Source organism: Emydura macquarii, unplaced genomic scaffold, assembly GCF_026122565.2.
Source record: "Emydura macquarii macquarii isolate MOO-44397 ecotype Brisbane River unplaced genomic scaffold, CSIRO-AGI_Emac_v2 contig_2699, whole genome shotgun sequence".
Lineage (NCBI taxonomy): Eukaryota > Metazoa > Chordata > Testudines > Chelidae > Emydura > Emydura macquarii.
The window spans coordinates 4,129,543-4,149,812 of NW_027132836.1; the positions used below are offsets into that span (position 1 = coordinate 4,129,543).

General features: G+C 57.7%; 1 protein-coding gene across 5 annotated transcripts in view; it reads left to right on the plus strand.

The window, feature by feature from the left end:
• Positions 1-20,270, plus strand: part of SMG6 (SMG6 nonsense mediated mRNA decay factor) — a 139,926-nt gene that overhangs the window by 114,857 nt on the left and 4,799 nt on the right. For 2 of the 5 annotated variants that reach the window (XM_067565964.1, XM_067565967.1), the window contains exons 14-16: positions 5,112-5,288; positions 9,351-9,497; positions 16,606-16,759. In XM_067565964.1, the coding sequence (XP_067422065.1) occupies positions 5,112-5,288; positions 9,351-9,497; positions 16,606-16,759 (478 nt within the window). Of the gene's footprint in view, positions 1-5,111; positions 5,289-9,347; positions 9,498-16,605; positions 16,760-20,270 lie in introns of all 5 variants that reach the window. The other 3 variants (XM_067565963.1, XM_067565966.1, XM_067565965.1) reach the window with 2 other exon arrangements.

A 20,270-nucleotide genomic window follows, 5' to 3' on the forward strand; every position in this document is an offset into this window, starting at 1 on the left:
AGCCAGGGCGGTGCAGTGCCAGCTATCCTGGCGCGAATCAGGGTTAACATGCCCCAGAGGGTATCGGAGAGAGGCCACAGTCCCTGGTGCCATCCTGAAACAGGCCGTGCCTTGCCAGCTGAGCTTCAGGAAAGCCCTGCCTGCTGTGAGCCGTGGGCTCTTCGTCCTGCTTTTCCACGAGATGGGGATGCAGACGTTATTTGTTGCTTTCTCTTTTATTGATGTAGCCTGGAAAAATGTGTTCATGAGGCAAGTTACCGTGGGGATTATGTCAGGGGCCGTCAGCTGGGCTCTTCTCTCCCTGAGCAGATGAACTGACTTGAAACACGCACAGCCTTTGTTAGCCTGGCAGGAAATCATTTGTTTCCTAGCTGGATTTTTTGTCAGAGGGGGGTGAGAGGACATGCCTTTTCTGCAACATGGTTGGTCACTCTCAAGGCTGAAGCCCCCGAGCTTTGTTGGGTATTTTGCAGTTAAATCTTGTGCCCTCCTGTTTCCTCCCAGCCCCTTCTCCCTTCCTCCCTCAGGTACACGAGCTCACCACCGCTCAGGCTGGCTAGGGAGAAGCATATCTCGCAGGGGGCTAGGAATGTGTCTCAGTGGCCACATTGCAGGAGCTGGGGTGGCACTGAGTCCTTTCTGTGTAGCTGCTGAATGAAGCCTCTGGGATCCTTAACGAGGCAGAAGCTGCAGGCACAATTGCCTTTGATTTCAGAGGTGCCTCCCAAAAATCCCATTCGGAATTGCCTCAGTAGTGGGCTGGCCCTGAACTCAGCTGCGTAGCCAGACTGTGCCCCTTGCCCCAGTCCTGTCTCTAGGATGCGGGGCTGTATTGCTGCCATCATGTGCCTGTGTTCTAGACCTTGAATGGCTGACTAGAGACTCCAGCTTCATGCTGCTAGTGACCAGAGAGGTGGCTACACTTACCACTCGGTCATAGTCTGTGAGTATCCTCCCCAGCAGGGCCCCCTTCGCAGGCCTGTGAGTCCTTCCTCAGTGGGTGACACAGTGCTTTGTGCCCCCACAGGACCTACTCACCCAACCATGTGCACACCCACAGTTACTCCTGCACACACGTGCAGACCCAGGCACTGCACACCCAAGTATTCACACATCTGTGCTGAACTGCAGGAGCTGGGCATGCCTGGCTGCACTCACACAGCAGCCTGGGCCCCACTGAACTGCTGATATTAGCTGGAAAAGCTCTGTCACTGAAGTCATCTACTCTGGGCCTAGGCAAGGCTGGTCCCTAGGCACCAGGGACTTAGCCAGTCTAGCTTACAGTGACCCAAGCAAGAGGCTTCCCCCATTTCCCCAGTGTCTCCCCAGCCTGCTGGCTCTCATGGGAGGAAGTTCCCTTTATATTCAGCCTAGCTCTGCCCCTCCACAGAATCATTCATTAGGGCGGAGTGTTGCCTCCAGGACGTTTTATACAACTGTGTCGAGTCTAGATTTAAGGGTGTTCTAAGCAGTGAAGTACCCACTCTTCCCTTGAGAGACGATCCCCAGCCTAGAACATAGCAGTCACACTGGGTTAGACCAACGGTCCATCTACCCAGTGTCCTGTCTTCCGACAGTGGCCAATCCAGGTGCTTCAGAGGGAATGGACAGAGCAGGGTAATTATCAAGTGATCCATCCCATCATCCACTCCCAACGTCTGGCAAACAGAGGCTAGTGACACTCAGGGCATGGGGTTGCATCCCCGACCATCCTGGCTAACAGCCATTGATGGATTCATCCTCCAGGAACTTATCTAGTTCTGTTTTGAACCCTGTTATGGCTTTGGCCTTCACAACATCCTCTGGCAAGGAGTTCCACAGGTTGACCATGTGTTGTGAAGAAAGATTTCCTTTTGTTCGTTTTAAACCTGCTGCCTATTAATTTCATTGGGTGACTCCTGGCTCTTGTGTTATGTGAAGGAGTAAATAATACTTCCTTTTTCACTTTCTTCACACCTGTCATGATTTAATAGACCTCTGTAATATCCCCTTAGTTGTCTCTTTTCGAAGATGAAAAGTCTCAGTCTTATTAATCTCTCCTCATATGGAAGCTGTTCCATACCCCTGATCATTTTTGTTGCCCTTCTCAGTACCTTTTCCAATTCCAATATATCTTGTTTGAGATGGGGTGAGCAGATCTGCAGGCAGTATTCAAGATGTGGGCGTATCATGGATTTATAGAGTGGCATTATGATATTTTCTCTTATTATCTATGCCTTTCTTAATGGTTCCTAACATTCTCTTAGCTTTTCTGACTGCTGCTGCACATTGAGCAGATGTTTTCAGAGAACTATCCACAGCGACTCCAAGATCTCTTCCTTGAGTGGTCACAGCTAATTTAGACCCATCAGTTTATACGTCTAGCTGGGATTAGGTTTTCCAATGTGCATTACTTTGCATTTATTAACATTGAATTTTATCCGCCATTTTGTTGCCCAGTCACCCAGTTTGGTGAGATCCCTTTGTAACTCTTCGCAGTCTGCTTTGGACTTAACTATCTTGAGTAGTTTTGTCTCATCTGCAAATTTTGCCACCTCACTGTTTACCACTTTTTCTGGATCATTTATGAATATGTTGAACAGCACTGGTCCCTGTACAGACCTCTGAGGGGACGCCACCGTTTACCTCTCTCCATTCTGAAAACTGACAGTTTGTTCCTACCCTTTGTTTCCTGTCTTTTAACCAGTTACTGATCCTGGAGAGGACCTTCCCTCTGATCCCATGACAGCTTAGTTTGCTTAAGAGCCTTTGGTGAGGGAACTTGTCAAAGGCGTCCTGACAGTCCAAGTACACTACAGCCACTGGATCACCCTTCTCCACATGTTTGTTGACCCCCTCAAAGAATTCTAATAGATTGGTGAGGCGTGATTTCCCTTGACACAAGCCATGTTGACTCTTCCCCAACAAATCGTGTTCGTCTGTGTGTCTGATCAGTCTGTTCTTCACTCGAGTTTCAACATTCCTGGCTGTTTTCCCAATGTTCCCTTCTCTTCGTCTGACACCGTCCCCCGGCTCTGCCCCTTGTGCCACTCTCTGCTTCACATTATCGGGTCCCCCTCTTCCCCTGAATCATTCTGTAGCTCAGCTGAAGGCATTTCAGCTCAGATCTTCAAAGGTATTTAGGCACCTAACTCCCACTGAAATCAGTGTGAGTTAGGTGCCTAAATATCTCTGAGGATCTGGGCCTTAGTCCTTTTCATTTTCCCTTCTGGTTGCCTCTCTCCCACCACCCACAGAGGCCTCTGCCCAGGGGAGTCAGGGGCAGGTTTCTTTCTCCTGCTGGCTTGATGCACTTAGCAATGTCTATATGTTTGGCTCTGAGGAGAGGCAGCCTGACGGATGGGTCCTTTAATTCTGTGTTGCTTCAGACACAGAGGAAAGCCCTGCTCTTGTTACAGAAGGATCCTAGTTCATGCAGTAGCTGGGGCATGGGGTCAGGGGTCACCGTGGGGTCAGGTGGCTGACACACTCTGTAACAACAAGGTGGTTAAAATTAGCCCACAGAGAGGAAACTGGCAGCATTGTGGAAGTGCAGGAGTTTCCTCTGCGCCGCAGCCTTGTGCGTGGGGGGGTACTCTGCGTGCCGCCTGCCAGCCCTTCACTCACTGTCGCTCAGCCCTTCGTGCTCCCTCAGCCCTGCTCTGGGTTCCTGCTCTCCCCACTGCACCCGCGTATCCCATAGCAAGATGGATCCTGACTCTGCACAGATGGGACACACTGCGCTGCACTGCACTGCTGCCTCTCTGTGTGGGGTGGGCTTCTCTTCCCCATGCCCATGCTGTGTGTTGAGCCTCCCAGTTGCTGCCCCATTTTGTGGGGTGCCCCCATTCTTCCTGGTGTCCGATCCTTCTGCCCTCCCATGGCGTGCTGGGCGCTCGGGTTCTCGCATTTCACTGTGCTCTTACTGGAGGGAAGTCAGCTAGGACCCATAAATGAGCCACCGGGTTCTGGTCCTGACATGGGGGGAGCAGGCTGGGGCCTTCTGACTTGGGAGCAGAATGTGGGCTCTGCTGCCCGTGTAAACGGAGTCAAGTGGAGGCAGAAGCACTGCGGTGAGTTCATGTGACACAGGCACAAAGAGAAGTCCAGTGAGCGTGAGAGTGCAGGGCAGAGTTAATGCGGGCGCAAGGTAACTCCTTGCTGTGAGCTTGGCCATCATGGCCTCGGAGCCCTTGGGCCCCAGTTTGCAGTGGACGGGGAAAACGTCACCAGAGGGTTCGGCTCGCCAAGGCCGCGGGCGCAGTGCTCTGCTAGCTGTCAGGGAGAGAGATTCTGATCTGCGCAGGTTCGGGGCTTGGGGCCGGCAGAGGGGCTGGTGCAGGTGGGGCTGTGGGGTACCAGGGGAAGAGTTCCAGGCTCTGGTGCTCTGGAAATGCCATCTGAGAGTCTCATACACTTGATAATTACCCAAGCTATTGAATTTCATCCTGGCTAGATGAGCCCAGCGTCCCTGGCAGGCTCCCCAGTTGTTCTGTGAGATGAGCTCCTGGGATGGGGCAGGATTGGAGTCTGCCTCGGAGGCGCATGGATTTCGTGCAGTGCCTCCCCACCCCACCCTGCTGGCTCTCAGCACCGGTATCCTTCCCTGCTGTCCCCATCTATCCGCCTGACCCCTGCGTTTGGAGCATTTGAACCCTCCTGCTTCCATTGATTGAACTGAAATGAAACAGCCAGGACAGTCCTCATCATTCCTCTCAGCCTTGAGCAGGACTTCCAGCTCGCGGGCGGGGGAAGGGGGCCCCTGCCTTCCCTTCAGCTCCAGACCAGGTTTGGGGCTGCAGGGGGAGGCTGGGGAGGGAGGCCCAAGCCGTTCTGCGAGAGGTGTCGGTGACGATGCTCGTTGGCTCAGCCCCACGAGCTCGAGGGCAAGACACCAGCTGAGCTGGCATCGGCAGTTTGCGTCTGTCCTGAACCAAAGGGCTGCGGAGCCTTCTCACTGGGGCTCACTTGGCCCTCCTTGTGCATCTGCCCTGCCTGCAGCCGCTGGGCCCTGTGAGCCGAGCCGAGCCGAGCCTTTCCCCTGGGCCAGCCTGGCCACCTCTCCTCCCAGCCTTCCCTGTGCACTGACTTGTTTTGCTTTCTCTCCCGACCCCGTCGGACTCACCCTGTAGGTTATTGCCGCGGACTGCAAGAGGGTCACGGTTCTGAAGTATTTCCTGGAAGCCCTTTGTGGACAAGAAGAGCCTTTGCTGGCATTCAAGGGTGGAAAATATGTGTCAGTGGCACCCGTCCCAGACGCCATGGGAAAGGAAATGGGAAGCCAAGAGGGAAAACAACTGGAAGATCAGGTACCATGCGGGAAGAGCGCGCCTCAGTGAAGGAAGAGTCGCCCCCGTGGGGCCCAGCCGCTGCTGGCCCTGCAGCTCCCGCTATTTATAGCCCCCGTAGCTGTGTGCGCCTTCACATGGGCTGGGGGCGGGGGTGGTAAATGGGGAGCAGCCCTTGTCTCTCGAGTCTACGTTGCTCATGCCCCTTCCTGCCAGTCCCACCCATGTGCCTCTATCTCGCTCGCTGCTATGAGTTCCAGATGCTGCTGTTTAATACTTGCAGGGGAAGAGCTTTCATACCGTGCGTCTCTGGAGACCCAGCAGAGGGGGGCAGGGTGAGGGGGTGTCAGGGTTCAGACTCAGGATCAAGTTTATCGCCATGGAGCTCAGTGCGGCCGAGGTCTGAACTCCAGTCTGCAGCACACGTACAGGAAGAGCTGACATTGGCACCCCTCCCTCCCCTGCCTCTCACATCCTGATGTGATTAAGGAATTCTCCTCTTGTTTTTCTGCCCTTGCTTGTTCCTGTAGCCCTTGTTTCACTCCAGGCTCCGTGTGTGTGTTTAACGGCCCTGCCAGCCACGCCGCAGGTCGACTCTTCCTTGTGTTTAATCTTGCGGCTTGAAATGCCAGGGAAACAATAGAGAAAGGCAAAGGCATTTGGAGCTGGGGGCCGAGTGGCCCTCTCTGCCCATCCTCATCCTTCATCTGACTCCTCATCCATCAGGGCTGGAAAGACACAGCCGGGGGTAGACTAGGGGAAAGCCCTGTATTGGATATCTTGGCTGTGGGTGGCCTGCATTCAGAGTCCACTTAGCTAGTTAAGTTGTCCCCAAAGGAGCCAACGGCTGGAGGGATCGGTGGAGCCTGGGCGCCCAGCAGGAGAGTGCATTCAGTTCCCCTAGGTCCCCTGCAGTCTCAGCATGGCAGCAGACTAAGCACTGGCTGAGCACGTGGGAGCTGAGATCCTGACCTGCAGGGGCACAGAACAAGACTCCAGCGGGGGGGAGGGACAGAGTCAGAGATCCCCAGGAGCGGTGGTCATAAGCCACTGCGACGCGCAGAGACTTGAATCCTTCTGCCCGTCCATGGAGGCCATGCAGGAAGCCCCCTCTGAGATAAAGACAGACGGAAGAGAGAGAGCGACCCATCCAGAGTTCAGTGTCTGCCACTGGGCACCCTCAGGGCTCTCAGCGGGGATTTCCTGGGCTCAGGGTACCAGCTCCAGCCTTCTTCCATAATGAGCCACGGGGCAGAGACTGGCGCCCCTCGCCCTGCCACTTCCTGCATCTCTGGGCTAACCAGTGGGACACCCAGGCTGGCTTAGCTGTGGGAACCTCTCTGAGAGCTCATTACGTAACCCAGGAGCTTCCTCATTTGGGTCTGAACTGAGCCTCAGGCAGGCCAATGTGACCACCCCCGACCAGGGCGAGCTTATTCCAAACCTGAAAGCGACCCTGCAGACTCCCAGCGCCCTGCGCCCTGCACTGGGGCGTTCATCTCTCGCCCTCTCTCAGTTGCTCCCTGTTCGCTGTGGTCTGGGCTGTCCTGAGAGAAGGAAGTTAGTCTGGGCTCTGTCTTCCTCCTTCCCATGGCTCCAGGTCACTAGGAGGGAAGAGCTTTTCAGCCTGTGGCCAGGCATGGTCTCACTGGTTTCACAAGCAGTCATTTTACTAAGTACGGAAGTGCCCAGTGCATGTGTGAGCAGGGCTGCGCTCCCTGTAAGCCTCTCCCAGTTCTCAGAGCTGCACTGAGGCTGCGGCTTCCCCAAGATTTACTGCTCTCTGTCCAGCTTCGCCTCTCTCGCCAGGCCAGTGCTTCGTTGAGACTTGAAAGCCTCCCCCCTCGGCCTGGGACTTGTTGCTGACACTGGTGCTCTGCTGGTGTCCTGGTTCATGGGAAAGTCTGAGGCGGCCCAGGACCCACAGGGCACAGTCCTGAGCAAACCCAACTGACCCCCGAACACCAGTGCGGCTATCTGCCAGCACAGGGACTTCCATGGCAACTGGAACACAAAGACTCACACAAAGACTTAAGGCTGTCAGGGACCATCATGCCATAGTCTGCCCTCCTGCACATCGCAGGCCACAGAACCCCGCCCACCCCGCAACAGACCCCTGACCTCTGGCTGAGTTACGAAGGCCTCAGATCATGATTTGAAGACGTCAGGTTACAGAGACTCCACCGTTGGCACCAGTTGAGACCTGTAAGTGAGCCCTGCCTCACGCTGCAGAGGAGGGAGGGGGGTCAGGTTTGTAGCTGTGGAACTCGGCCTGCCAGAGGCGCTGCCATTTCCCCCTCAGCTCCAGCACAGCAGGAGTATCGCTGTGGCCTGCCAAGGGGATTTCCTGAAACAAAGCAAGAAGCCCCCGGTACAAGCCCTTCCCACCCAATTTCCTCAGGCAACTTCACACCCTTAATGGCCTGAACCAGCACCTGCGCTGGGCCCGCTGCAGCTGCCAGGAGCATATCACAGTGCACAGGACCTAGTCAGACGTTTAAAGGAGTCGACTTACTCATTAGCGATATTCTCCTGCAAAACCCAGAGGCTGAGGTAGTGCCGGCCTTGGACCCGTGCTGAGGCCAGAGTCCAAGTCCAGCACAGTGTTGTAGAATGTGGAATTCTCCAGCCAAGGCCCTGCAGTGTCTTTGTCAGTGCGGTGGAAGAAAGATAGAAAGTTTGCAGCAGAGGCTCAGACTGGTGCAGTGGTAGATGGCGATGGGACAGGTCACTTCTCGAGAGCAGTCTGGATCACCGGGGAAGCTGGGCGCCCTTGACCAAGGTGCATTTTAATGCAGCCAATGCTGGGTCCTCCATCTAGGAGCCATGAAGGCAGGTCTCACTGACTGGGTGGGCGCTGTGCGCTGGGAAGCGGCGACTCTGGTCGGGGCTTATGGTGGAAACCGGCTGAACACGAGCTCACGTGCTGGGCTGGCTGGGGGTGAATGTATAAGCCAGAGAATATCGAGCAGGAGTAGGGAGGGGTCCCCCTGTGTGCGGCGTTGGTGAGCCCATCACTGGGATAGTGCTCGGTGCTGGTGTCCACACTTCAGAAAGGACGTTGGCCAACTGGGAAGGGCTCAGCAGCGAGCGGGAATGATTCAGGCTCTGAAAAACCCGCCGTAGGTGACAGGAAGGGAGCTCAGTCAATTCTATCCAAGAGTCAGTTAAGAGGCAACTGGATTGTGGTATAAAAGGACCTACACAGGGAACTGGTTTCTATTCGTGGAATCTCTTTGATCAAGACCCGATAGCTGGGAGCTGAAGCTAGACAAAATCAGAGTGGAAATGAGGTGCAAATGTTTAAGAGTGAAGATAATTCACCAAGGGCCATGATGGGGTTCTCCACCGCTGGGAGTCTTTAAATCCAGATTGGACTTCCCTTTCTAACGCTCGGCTTCGTTCAGGCAAAAGGCACAGGCGTGATGCTTGTCCCACTGGGGTGAGCTCTCCGGCCTGCATTACACAGGAGGTCAGACTAGACAATCTGGCCTTGGAAGGTATGAATCTCTAGTGGAGAAGGATCAGTTTGTGTTTCCAGCCTTTATGGTGATATTTTACTTGTATTACGGTAGCACCTAGAAGTCTCAGCTGCAGCTGGGGCCCATTGATAGGGACATGTGATAGGAAGCAGTCTCTGCCCCAAAGAGCTTACAGCCTAAATAGACCAGGCAGAGGAAGGGTGAGCAAAAGGCAGCTGCATTCTCCCCATTTGCAGATGGGCGGCTGAGGCCCAGAGAGTTTAGGTAACATGTCCAGGGTCATGTCGGGAGTCCTTGGCAGAGCCCGGAATTGAATGCAGACCAGTGCTTTAACCCCAAGACCATCCTTATGCTAAGCTCAGCTCTGGATTTCCTGGCCTTTATGGTGTCACTCACTTCCTTGTGTTAGCTGAAGGTCGGTTTGGGGGTTCATTTCCCTTGTTTTTCTGTTTAGTTTTTACAGAAATAGACTCCAGCCTCCCCTAGGAGCAGCATGGGCATTGTCTGCTGGGAGGGGCACCGATGGCATGTTCCGTGTTGTTGACTCTCACCTACAATGAATTCTCTCCTGTTCTTGTTTGTCTGGACTTCCCATCAGAAGGAGGATGACTTGAGGATCGAGGCATTTGAAGATGATTCTGAGGCTGAAGTCAGTGGAGAAGAGTTTGACATCAGGGAACTCAGAGCCAGGAAGCAGGCGCTGGCCAGGAAAGTAGCTGAGCAGCAGCGTCGTCAGGACAAGATTCAGGTAGGGGAGGACCTGCCAGGGCAGCCTTGGAGAGTGACCCGGCTCCCCAGGGCACGGGCAGAGTCGCTGAGCACTTTGCTCAGAGGGTGAACAGCTGCTTGCACCCGAGGCACTTGGATCCCCACTGGGTGGGTTGGATTCAGCTCTTCTCCGTGCTGCGTTCCGTGGGAGGGAGCCGCGGTGCGGGGAGTCTTGCAAAGGCCTGAGCTGTTCCCAGATCACATGGGGCCCAGTCCTGCTCCCATCAGCAGGAGCGGAAAAGCCTCCACTGGCTTCAGAAGAAAGGGGCTGGGCCAAGGTGAAGCCAAAGCTGTCTGTGCTGCCTGCCGGGCAGTGATCTGCACAGCCAGGCCTCATGCTGTGTGTCAAGGGTTGGAGCTGGGCTCTGCCTGCCTGTGGGCTGCGTTTCTGCCTTGTGTGGGGTCTCCGCAGTCAATTAAAGGGCCCCCCAGGGGAGATGCTGCTGCAGATAGGGGTTCTCTGACTCTAACCCCATTGAGCTCCTTGGGTTCCCCAGTGGCATCTTGTGAAGTAAGCTGGGCCCTGCTTGTGAGCATGCTGGTCCTTTAAGAGCACGCCCATATGCATGGCTATTGGCCACTTTGCTTTCTCTCGGCCTCTCTTCCTTTTCCACCCTCACAGCCCAGATGAGGATTTCTTAGCAGAGGAGAATTCTCCCTGGCTCCCCTTCCCCCTCACCTCCGCCCTCTCTAATGCCCAGGGCCCTTCACTTCCATAATTCTTCATTTTCCAGCCTTGAACGTAAGCCAGACACATCTGTCTGGCCATATGCGTGAACTCTGCAGTCTGTGCCGAGGTGGTTGTAAAACAGGGCCGCTGAAGGCCCTACTGGGAGAGCACACACATGTGTACCCTCCGGCTATTGGCGGTGGGCCCAGAACCACTGCACTGCACTTTTCCAAACCCACCCGAACCTTTCTGGATGCTTCCCCTGTTCACAAATCCCTCTCCAGGCAAAAGTCTGAACTGGGCTGGGAGGGAGGGGCTGCCCTGCGTTAGCCAGTCCGCTGCTGCTGGCAGATATCTGGGGCACATTAATGCTATAAGGAAGAAAGCAGCAGCAAGTGAGATCGAGATTGGAGAGATGGGCTGTAAATTAAAGCAACCTGAAGCCTTCCGGCCTCCCAGGGTTGTTAAGTGGGAGGTGTCGGTAAATTCCCCACTTCCCAGCGCCTTGTTCAGACACAGCAAACAGGCACTGCAGGTGTTCAGGGAGGGCAGCGCTTGCAGAGCCCCGACCGGCCCACTGGCACAGGGCAGCGAGGCCAGGGCTCTCTGCATCTGTGGATAGCCTCCCTGGGTGCCCCAGAGATCTCCATGTCCCATTCCATGGGGAAACCTGGGAGCTGCTGGAGAATGTCATGGGTTTTCTTTGCAGTGCACTCCTCCCTTCTGGACCTGCCGTGGGGCCGGTGCTTGGAGGTCAGCATGAGGGTGCGGGCAGCACTGGGGGCTGTGCAGCTGGAAGCTGCTGCTGAGGTGTGCTTGGAGCCTGGTTTTAAGGAGTGGTGGAGAGCTCCTTGGGGTCTGGGTGAAGTAATTCAGCCCAGAGTCGGCAGGGAAGAGAGCAAAGCAGGTCAGTGCATGGCCCAGCCCTCGTGCTGCAGTGGGTGCTGACTAGACAACCTGAGTCGGGGACCTGGCGGAGCTAGCAATGAGAGGCTGTGCTAGATGGCACCTGGGAGCAGGACAGGATTGTGCCTCACCAGCCTTTCATCCTGTCTAGCTCTCAGCGGCCTGAGCAGTGGGGATTCTGGGCCTGCTCTTGGAGAAATCCCACAGCCTGAGATCTCCCGGCCCCGACTTTCTGCTGCTACTCAGCCGACATTTCCTTCTTGACATCCTCCCATTTCTCCTAGTTCTATCTCCTGGCCTGTCCTAACGGGCGGGTCCCTTCTGTGGGGGGGGCTGTCTCCCAGCCTGTCCCTTTTGCATCTGCCTTCCTAAGGCGACGATGGCTCCCTTCACCATAGTGTCTGTCCCACAATCCCGGTGCGGCGAGGCAGAGCAGGCAAGGCCGTTACCCCACGTTACAGATGGGAACTGAGGCCCACAAGATGTCTCTGCTGCAGCAAAAGACCAGCAGCATGGCCGTGGCTGGCCCAGGTCAGCTGATTCGGGCTCGCGGGGCTTGGGCTGCCGGGCTGTACAATTGCCGGAGCCTGGGCTCTGAAACCTGTGGGAAGGGTGGGGGTCCCAGAGCCCGGCTTCCAGCCCGAGCGCGAACGTCTGCGCTACGGTTTAGCCGGGTAGCTGACCCGGCCTCTGGGACGTGATGCCATGTGTTTTTACTGCAGTGTAGATGTGCCCTGAGGGACTTGCCCCGGGTCACCTAGGGAATCTGTGGCAGGGCAGGGAGTTGAACCCACCTTGCAGGTTAACACCCTGGCCACTGGCCATCCTTTCTCTTCCTTTGCCCTCTCTCAGTCCCTCCAGCCCTGACTGGTTCTGGTGCTCCACACTCCCGGAGAGAGGGGCTGTCCCCTCCCGGCCCTGTGGTGCCAGGCCCAAATCCCTTCAGTTTCCTTTGCCTTTGCTCTTGCCAGCCCTTCTCCGTCATTCTGTCCACTCCTGCCCGCAGGCCAGGCCGCCATTCCTGCCCCAGGTTCCGCCCTCCCTGGGGGCTGACTGAGGTCGGATTAGCTCTCCCCACCCACATGGATTAGCTGCATCCTTCCCACTTCAGTCTCCTTGCACTTGCTGCCCATTCTGCTCTCGGTGTCCCCTCTGCTGTGCTCCCCATCTCCCACGTCATGGCTAGTGAAGGCCAGCCCCAAGCCCTGTGGGGCCCGCAGGCCTGTGCCCTGAGTAGGATACCTGGTCATTTGCCATTGCTTCAGATCCTTCAGCCAGCTTTGTCCCGCACGGGTGCCCAAGCGCACCGCATGCAATGGCAGGTGGTACCCAGAGTTCATGGCCCCGCCCTCTTGAGCTCGTTCTTTGTTTAGCGGTTCTGTCGCTCCTGGCCCGTTTGCCGCTATGTGCTCCAAGAAATGGCTCCTGTTCTGTTTCCCGGGAGGGGGCAGACTCCTTCCCTTAGAAGATCCGTGCCCCTGAGGAGGTAGGCCCTGTCCTCTCTGCCTTGGGCTGACGTCCCCTTGGCCCGCCTTCCCTGGCAGGAGCAGAGTCCTGGGCTGGGGCCCCTGTCACCCATCTCCTGTCACTCACCCTGGCTGGCATGTCTGCCCACTCCTCCCCATTGCCCCCAGCCAGCACAAGTGCTGCTCTTTAAACTTAGAGCAGCTGGCTAAATTCAGCTTTTGGGGCTCTTCCTTTCTTCCTACACACTGCCTCGACCATTCACGTGTCCCAGATCCTTCCAGTCAGGGCCCCTGGGGACCCCCAGTTCTCCTGTTGGGGAAGGTGGGACTCCCACAGGCTCAGTGATGGCCGGGTGAACTGCTCCAGGGAAGAGGGAAGCAGCTGGGCCTGGATGCAGTGCATCAGCCGTAGGGCCGGGGAGCAGAGTTCAGCTCTCCTGGAAGAGCACCCGGTTCAGAGAGGTGGTTGGCAGGTGGCATGAATCTAGCCCTCTGCCAGGAGCTTTCATGGGCACTTGTCGCTGTCAGGGAAACAGTCTTCTCAGACATGGACTTCACTGACTGATCTGACGGGCCAGAGATCTGCTGCTCCGCTCCCAGTGTGCCAGGCACAGTCTTTCCTCTATCTGCACATCCTAGCGCCCAGCACACAAGTCTCCCTTCTCCTCTTGTCCCCATGTCACCCCAACATTAATGACGTGGAGGTGAGAGGCAGGGACCCTCAGCTGGTGGGATGCAGTGGGGGTGAGAGGCCCGGTGCCCCATCTGGGGTGTGACTGGGAACGCTATGGATGGAAGCTGGCCTGTCCCAGGCAGCCATGTTTTCTCTTCCGAAGTGCTGGCTGCTGCCTTGGTTCCCAGCCTCCCCACCCCTTGGCCGAGCCTTGGTCCATGCTGCTCCGACTCCCCTGTCCTTTGTGCCACTGCTGTGCGCTGGGAGCGGTCAGGTTTCCTGAACTGTGGAAAACATCCCACCTGAAACATAACAGGCTCTTCCTCTGCATGCTGCTATTGTTTTGCTCGGCATTACAGAAGCAGCTTAACTGGGCAGCCAATTATGACATGTCTTCCCGAAATAGCCTCCCTCCTGTCCCTGCTGAGCACGCAGAGCGGCCGCCCCCTTAAGATGCAGCCGCTCCTTTGTGGCGGCAGCGTGAGGAACTTTCTAAATATAGCCACATCCCATTCACGCTTTCCAGCGAGGAACAATGCGGCGGGAGCACACGCGCTGACACGCACCTGCCTGGGAGCGGGTGCCTGCTGGCGCGGAAGGCGCACACCCAGCCACGGCGGCTCCGCCACGGCGGCAGCCCCAGCTCTCTACCAGGCACGGGGCACGTTTACTGCTGAGGAAGACGCTGCTGACAAACCTTGGAACTAGGAAACCCTCGAGCAGCGTCTAGGAACAGGCATTGTTCTCGGTCCCTTGGAAAATCCACCTCCTGCCCCTGCGGAGCAGACAGAGCCGGAGCGGGCAGTGGCGCCTGGGTGTCCCTGCCACGGAGAGAGCCGGCATGGCGGCGGTGAGCCGGCCGGCTGGCGAGTGGAGTGGCTGTCGTGCTGATAACGGCCCCATCTGCCACCTCAGCGCTGCCCTGCAGGGACTCCTCGGGGATTCATGGCTCCCCGGGGCTGTAGGCCTCTCTGCCCAGGTGTGGCAGTCAGTGGCAGTGTGAGCCCAGGAGCCCCTCAGTCTGCACCGGGTCTGACATGTGGCGCCCTGCACCATGGCTGTCCACTGGCTGGCTCCCACTCATAACGGGGACCACTGGCAGGACAGCTGCTGCCTGGCGTGTCCCAGGGCGGCTGCAGCTGGTTTCGGTGGTGCTGACATGGAGGGAATTGGGGACATGAATGATCTCTGTGCTGTACCAGCAGGGGCAGCTGAAAGATCCACCCCCTACCAGCCCCTTGTGCTCCCTGGGAACATAGGCTGAGCGTTGCAAGGGGTTGGCTGGAGGTGGGACGTGCCTACAGACCAGCCTGGAGTATCCCCTTGGGGCAGAGCTTAGGGCAGAAGCCTTGGCTCCGGGCCGGGCCGTGTTGCCTGGTCCTCAGCTACCTCCTTCCCACTGGCCCCTCTGCCGGAGGGGCCGGGAGCCCCAAGGGCTCAGTGGGAGCCAGGCCCCAAGCTCTGTCTCATGCAGCACAGCTGTGTTATTCCAAGGCTGCTGCCACTCTGCTCCGTCACACACAGCCCAGCTCCGGAATGGGGGTTATTGTCCCCATTCCAGTGATGGGGAAACTGAGCCCAGAGAGCTGACATGATTTTCCAGAGTTACACGGCACACAGGAACCCTAACGCCCAGCCCGCTCTCTCTTCCGCTTGCCCATGGGGCAGGCTCCTGTGTCCTCGGTACCAGCTGAAGGGTTAATGTGGTTCCTCACACAGGCGCTCTTCCATCTTTGGCAAAAGGCCAGTGAGCGTGGTATGAATCACAGGCCTCGCCCCGCCCCCCCCCCCCCATGCCCCTTTGGCCAGAGCCTTCTGCAGCCTTTTACTCACACAAACAAAAATAAATCTTGCTGCCGGCCTCTGAACTCTGCAAAGGCGAATTTCCCTCTGGCTCCCTGCGCGTCCTGGAGCAGCAAGAGGGGACTTGGCACAGCCCCCACCGACCTCGCTCTTTCACTCCCTGCGCATCCTGTGTCCTTCTCTCACCGGGCGGCCGGGGATCGGAATGGGACGTGACAACCAGCACAGGCGGTGCACACAGCTGCCAGGAATCTGACGGGTATAGTCTGAGACCTGGGAAGGCAAATGCCACACGCAAGGGGGCAGACACAGTTGGCGTGTACACAGGGTCACACGCAGGGCCTCTCACAGGGCATCACCCCGGTGCATACAGACACGGGGTCTCGTGGGCAGTGGTCTGTGTGCTCAGACAGCCTCCTCCTGTAACCCTGAAACCTGCTCTCTGGTGGGGCATGACCTGTCACCCGCAGAAAGCAGCAGCGTGGCACTTAGCCCTTCTGCACCCACGTGTGGGGAGCTCTCTCTGCCCTGGCCAAGGGGCACGTTTTACCCAGCATGCAGAATTAATGTGCCAGCCACTTCCCTGCAGTCCCTTGCACGGCTCTGAGCGCTGAACGGGGCTGCTGCACTGACCTCCTCCCACACAGCCATCCAGAGGATGTCTCGCGTCAAAGCCGTCCCCAGGCTCCACGTCCGCCTGCGCTCCCTGCTGGGGCCCTGCCCATGGGAGCTACTGCTACCTCTGAGTGGGCTCAGACAGCCCTCTGTGCGGCTGCAGTTCTACGGGTGTAAAGGTGCTTGGAGCAGCATGGCCGTTCCTGTGCAGGAATGGACATAATCGCTCCCCGTAGCCGGCACTTTATACTGGTATAGCGTGTCCAAACGAGGGAGGTACCAGTAGAGCTGTGCTGGTAAGAAATCACGCCACCGCCAGGTACAAAAACCTGTGCAGCCCAGGCCTGCGGGACGCCAGCGAGTCCTCTGCTCAGTGTGCTGCTGCAGGCAGGAGGCAAAGGCAGCGTTCTGGTGTGTAAGGACTGGGATGGGCGTGGCACTGTGAGCTAGCTGAATCTCAGCCCCTGAATGCTGCATTCTGGCCCCAGGCAGAGAGCGCAGCACGGGAGGGCTCTGAGGCTGGTGGTGAATATTACTGCTGGGAGGCGGCGGGGTGGCGAGACTGCCAAGTTTGGGCTGCTTGGTTTGAAACTGGAAGGCAACACATTTAGCACTGATCAAGGGCAAGGCTTTGCCGAGCACACAGTTAGCCTTGGAACTCCCTGCCGCAAGGCAGTGCTGGGGCGGACAGACTACGGTTAGTCAGCTTGGCCATGTTTGCTTTGGGAAGTGCTCTCCACACCGCCTGGGGAGGGGTGCGGCACGTGGCGCGTTGCTGAATGCCCGGGGAGGTGAAGGGCTGGGGATGAGATGTGGCTCCCTGCCGCGCGTCCCATTAGCTCTCTGCAGCTCAGCTCTCGCGCGGGGTGTCCAGAATCCGATCCTGGTGGATGCTCCCGAGGAGGCGCTCCCTGTGGCTAGGCCCCTACTCACTCATCGCTCCGGGCTCTTCTAGGCTGTGCTGAAGGATCAGAGTCAGATGCGGCAGATGGAGCTGGAGATCAGACCCGTCTTCCTGGTGCCAGACACCAACGGCTTCATTGACCACCTGAACAGCCTGAAGAGGCTGCTAGAGTGCCGGAGGTTCATCCTGGTGGTGCCCCTGATCGGTGAGTACGGCCGAGCGAGAGGCCGGCTGTCTCCAGGCCTTTGCCTCGCGTGGCCCTGTGCGGACTGGTGGTGGTGCTGTCGCTGTCGTGTCCATGCAGGGCCTTGGCCCGCGGCGGGCAGCGTGATAGGTGACTGCGTTCGCGAGCCAGGAGGTGAACCCACCCGAGTTCTTGATACTGGTGCTGGGCGGGAGGGGGTGGGACAAGGTTCCCCCACTGGAGCCACGTGCCTGGGCAGTTGGGCACTTTGCCCACGCGTGCCCTTTGGCAGGTCCCTTGCAGACACTCCTCTGGTCCTGTCACTGTTCTCCCTTTCTGCCAGGTGTCTGCCCACAGCCTGCTCCAGGCCTTGGTTCCCCCCCTTCTCTCCCTCCCGGTGCCTGTGGGGTGCCAGGGGCACCAGGTCTGTGGGAGGCAGGAGGGTGTTAAACGGGATTTCCAGGGAATTTGGAAAGGAACAGGGTGGGGGAATTGTTAAACAATCCAAGCAGACAGCTTAGCCTGGCTGAGCCAGGGCTTAAGCAGCAGAATAAATGGCCAGCCTGGGTCCCAGTGAAGCCCAGCCCTTCTTTTTCTCCTTATAAAGCTTGCAGTAAAACACAAGCTGGTTCCTGTTATTGGTAAACACTCGCCCTGGCAGATAACGGCTGTGCTGCTGGGTGGTCTCCCAGGAGGGCGGGAGGGTTTGGGTCGATGCCGTCGCTCGGATTGTCGGATGGCTCGCTGGGTTCGAGCTATCATTCCTCTGGCCGGGTCATTCGACGGTTGGGTGACTGGAGCCCTCGTGGAGGTGGCCCAGGCCCAGTCGGCACTAGTCGGCAGCCCCCATTCCTGGAGGGACAAAGAAGCAGGAGCAGAGCTAAGTGTCTCCGGGCCCAGGGTCTCTGTCTGTGCCTCCATCCCCCAGTCCTTGGGGCCTGGCGCCCCTTGGCTGGGGTCCGTGTGCGCCGCTAGGTCAAGAACCCGCGTTCCGGTGAGCAGGACCATCCTAGCATGGTACCAGCGCGTGGGCAGTGGCACAAGCATACTGGTGGCACAGGCGTTGGCATAGTGCACTTGGCAATGCAGGATTCCTGGCCCGGTCCCCTGCTGCCACATGGCCTGGGAGGAGCATTCCTCTCTCCTCCTCCTGTTTGCAGGGGAGGTGCCCCTGCCAGGGCATGGGAATCCAAGGACTCGCTGCCCCTGAGGATGCTGTGCACTCCTGCCCAGCGAGGGGCACTGTCAGCAGAGGCGGTAGAGCAGGAATTGCTGTCCGGAGAGGGCAGAGGGGGATCCATCGCCTGGCTGAGTGAGGCTGGCTGGCTGCCCAGCTCAGCAGGGGAAGCCTAAGGTGCGCAGCAGTGCCGCATTCCAGCTGCGGGGTTTGGAGGCAAAGGGAAGGAAGCCGTCCGCCCCAGCAGAGCTTACAGAGCCCTGGGGGCTGTGAGACCCACGCTACCAGCACCTGGGAATGCCGGCATCCTCCCTGCAGCTGTCAGCTTGTCTCCCTGCTGCTCTTGGCTGGTTTGACTGAAGCCCCAGCTGGGGACATGGTTGTTCGGGAGATCTAGAAGCCGTGTGTCACCACCCTGTCGAAGGAGCTCCCGCCCCACAGCCACAGCCCAGCTCAGTCCCTGGGAATCTGGGACTGCTGTGTGCACTGCTGGGCCCCACCCGATGGCCTGAGCCAGGAGCTTCTGTCCCATTTGTGCCTCAGTTTCCCCCAAGTTAGTGGGGGTGATAAAGCTCTGTGAATTACTTATAGGAGCCAGGGCTGGACTGGGGAAATCTGAACCCCTTGGCGGGGGGAGCTGAGCTGAGCTGGCGGGAGCGGGAGGCAGAGCATTCCTCTAAGAGCAGAGGCGCTCAGCGCAGCATCCCCATTCTTGGACTCTGCACAGGACCCTGGGATGTAGCAAGGGGTTAAGTGTGCAGCTTTCCCTTCGGTTTGTTTCTCTTGTTCTTTAACCTGCTCCATGCTCCTTGAGCCGGCCCTGCCATTGAGAAGCCAGGCCTGGTGCAGAAGCACAAACAAGCCTCCCCTTTGAAGCCTGTTTAGTTTGGAAGCAGGAAGGCGGATTTCAGGGTGGAATACCAGCTTTTCCTGTTTGATGTTCCGGTTTTGCACCACTCCCCCCACCCCAAATCCCAGCCGTGCATTGTATGGAAATGGCAGCAGCGGGTCTCTGGAGTCAGGAGTGAGAGGAGTAGTCTGAGAGTGAGGAGCAAAGCAGCCCCTTGTAGCGTTCACTTGAATCCCCAGACAGTGAGTGCCAGCCTCCCCTGGAACAGAGTGATCACACAGGCTCGATCCCTGCAGAGTGATTCACCGCACTGGGGAGAGGCGTCTGACCCCGAACGCTCTCCCCAAGCCCCCGAGGAATGCATACTTCCCACTTGATCTCAGGGCTTTGGCTGGGAGCTTGGAAAGAATCTTCAGAAATGAAGCCATGTCTAGAACAGACTGTGTGCACAGAGGCTCGCTCGTGCGCGCGCTCAGAAACTTGCTCACGCATGTGCACAGAGAGGAATGTCACACTTGCAAATACCCACAGTGCCACTGTCTCTCTCACACACGTGCTGTGTCTGGGTGAAGGTGCCTCCAGGGGTGTCTCTTATTGGGAGAGGCTGTAGGCCGAGGGCGCCTGGGACTCCTGGGCAGGGTGTTCTGTAACAGAGCTCCTGTGGGCACTGCTGTGGTCTCTCATCCTGTCAAGGGCAGCCCCCGCTCTGCCCTCAGGTGCTGGGAGGCTGCCGTTCTCCTGTCCCTTGACATCAGTACGGCAGGCGCTAGGATTTAAAAATCCTCAGCCAAGCAAAATGAGCAGCAGGCCAGGAGTCTGCCTGCCTGCGACCCTGGCCTGCCTTGGGGCTCCATGTGCCAGCAGGGCAGCATGGCGTGTCTGCCTGCCTGCCTGTGTCAGACGCGGGGCAGCCGAGAGGACTCTCTGTCCCACAGGTTGGGTATGAAGGGTTTCACTTCTCCCTGCCTCAGCCAGCCCTGCAGGGAGAGTGGGGATTCCAAAGCCACCTAGCACTCTGGGCTTGCGTGCATGGTCCTGCCTAGGGGGCCAGAGCCAACTGGAGGCAATCCCACTTCCCCCACCAGCCTGGGACAGTGGCTGCCGTGAGGTTCGCTGCAGGGGAGACAGTAGGGCCAGGAGTTCTGCAGGCTACAACAAAGATGCTAGAGTCTGGAGGTGGGAGATGGGACTGGCTGGCCCAGCCTGCACTCTCCAGGTGTGAGACATGGTCCCGGTGTTCCCAGGATCGGAGGGGAAGGGAAATGGCTCTCTCCCTTCCCTGTCTCCTGAGCCATGGGACAGTTCAGTGAGCTCTGAGTAAAATGTGGCGCTCGTGTGCGTGTGACAGGAGCACCTGGACACCCCCGGGGATCCAGCCTCTTTGTGTTGTGCACACTCAGTCAGAGAGTCTTCATGCCCTGCAGAGCTCACAGTCCACATAGCCAAGACAGTCAGGGTGCGAGAAAGGCAGCCGCATTCTCCCCATTTTACAGGTGGCAACTGAG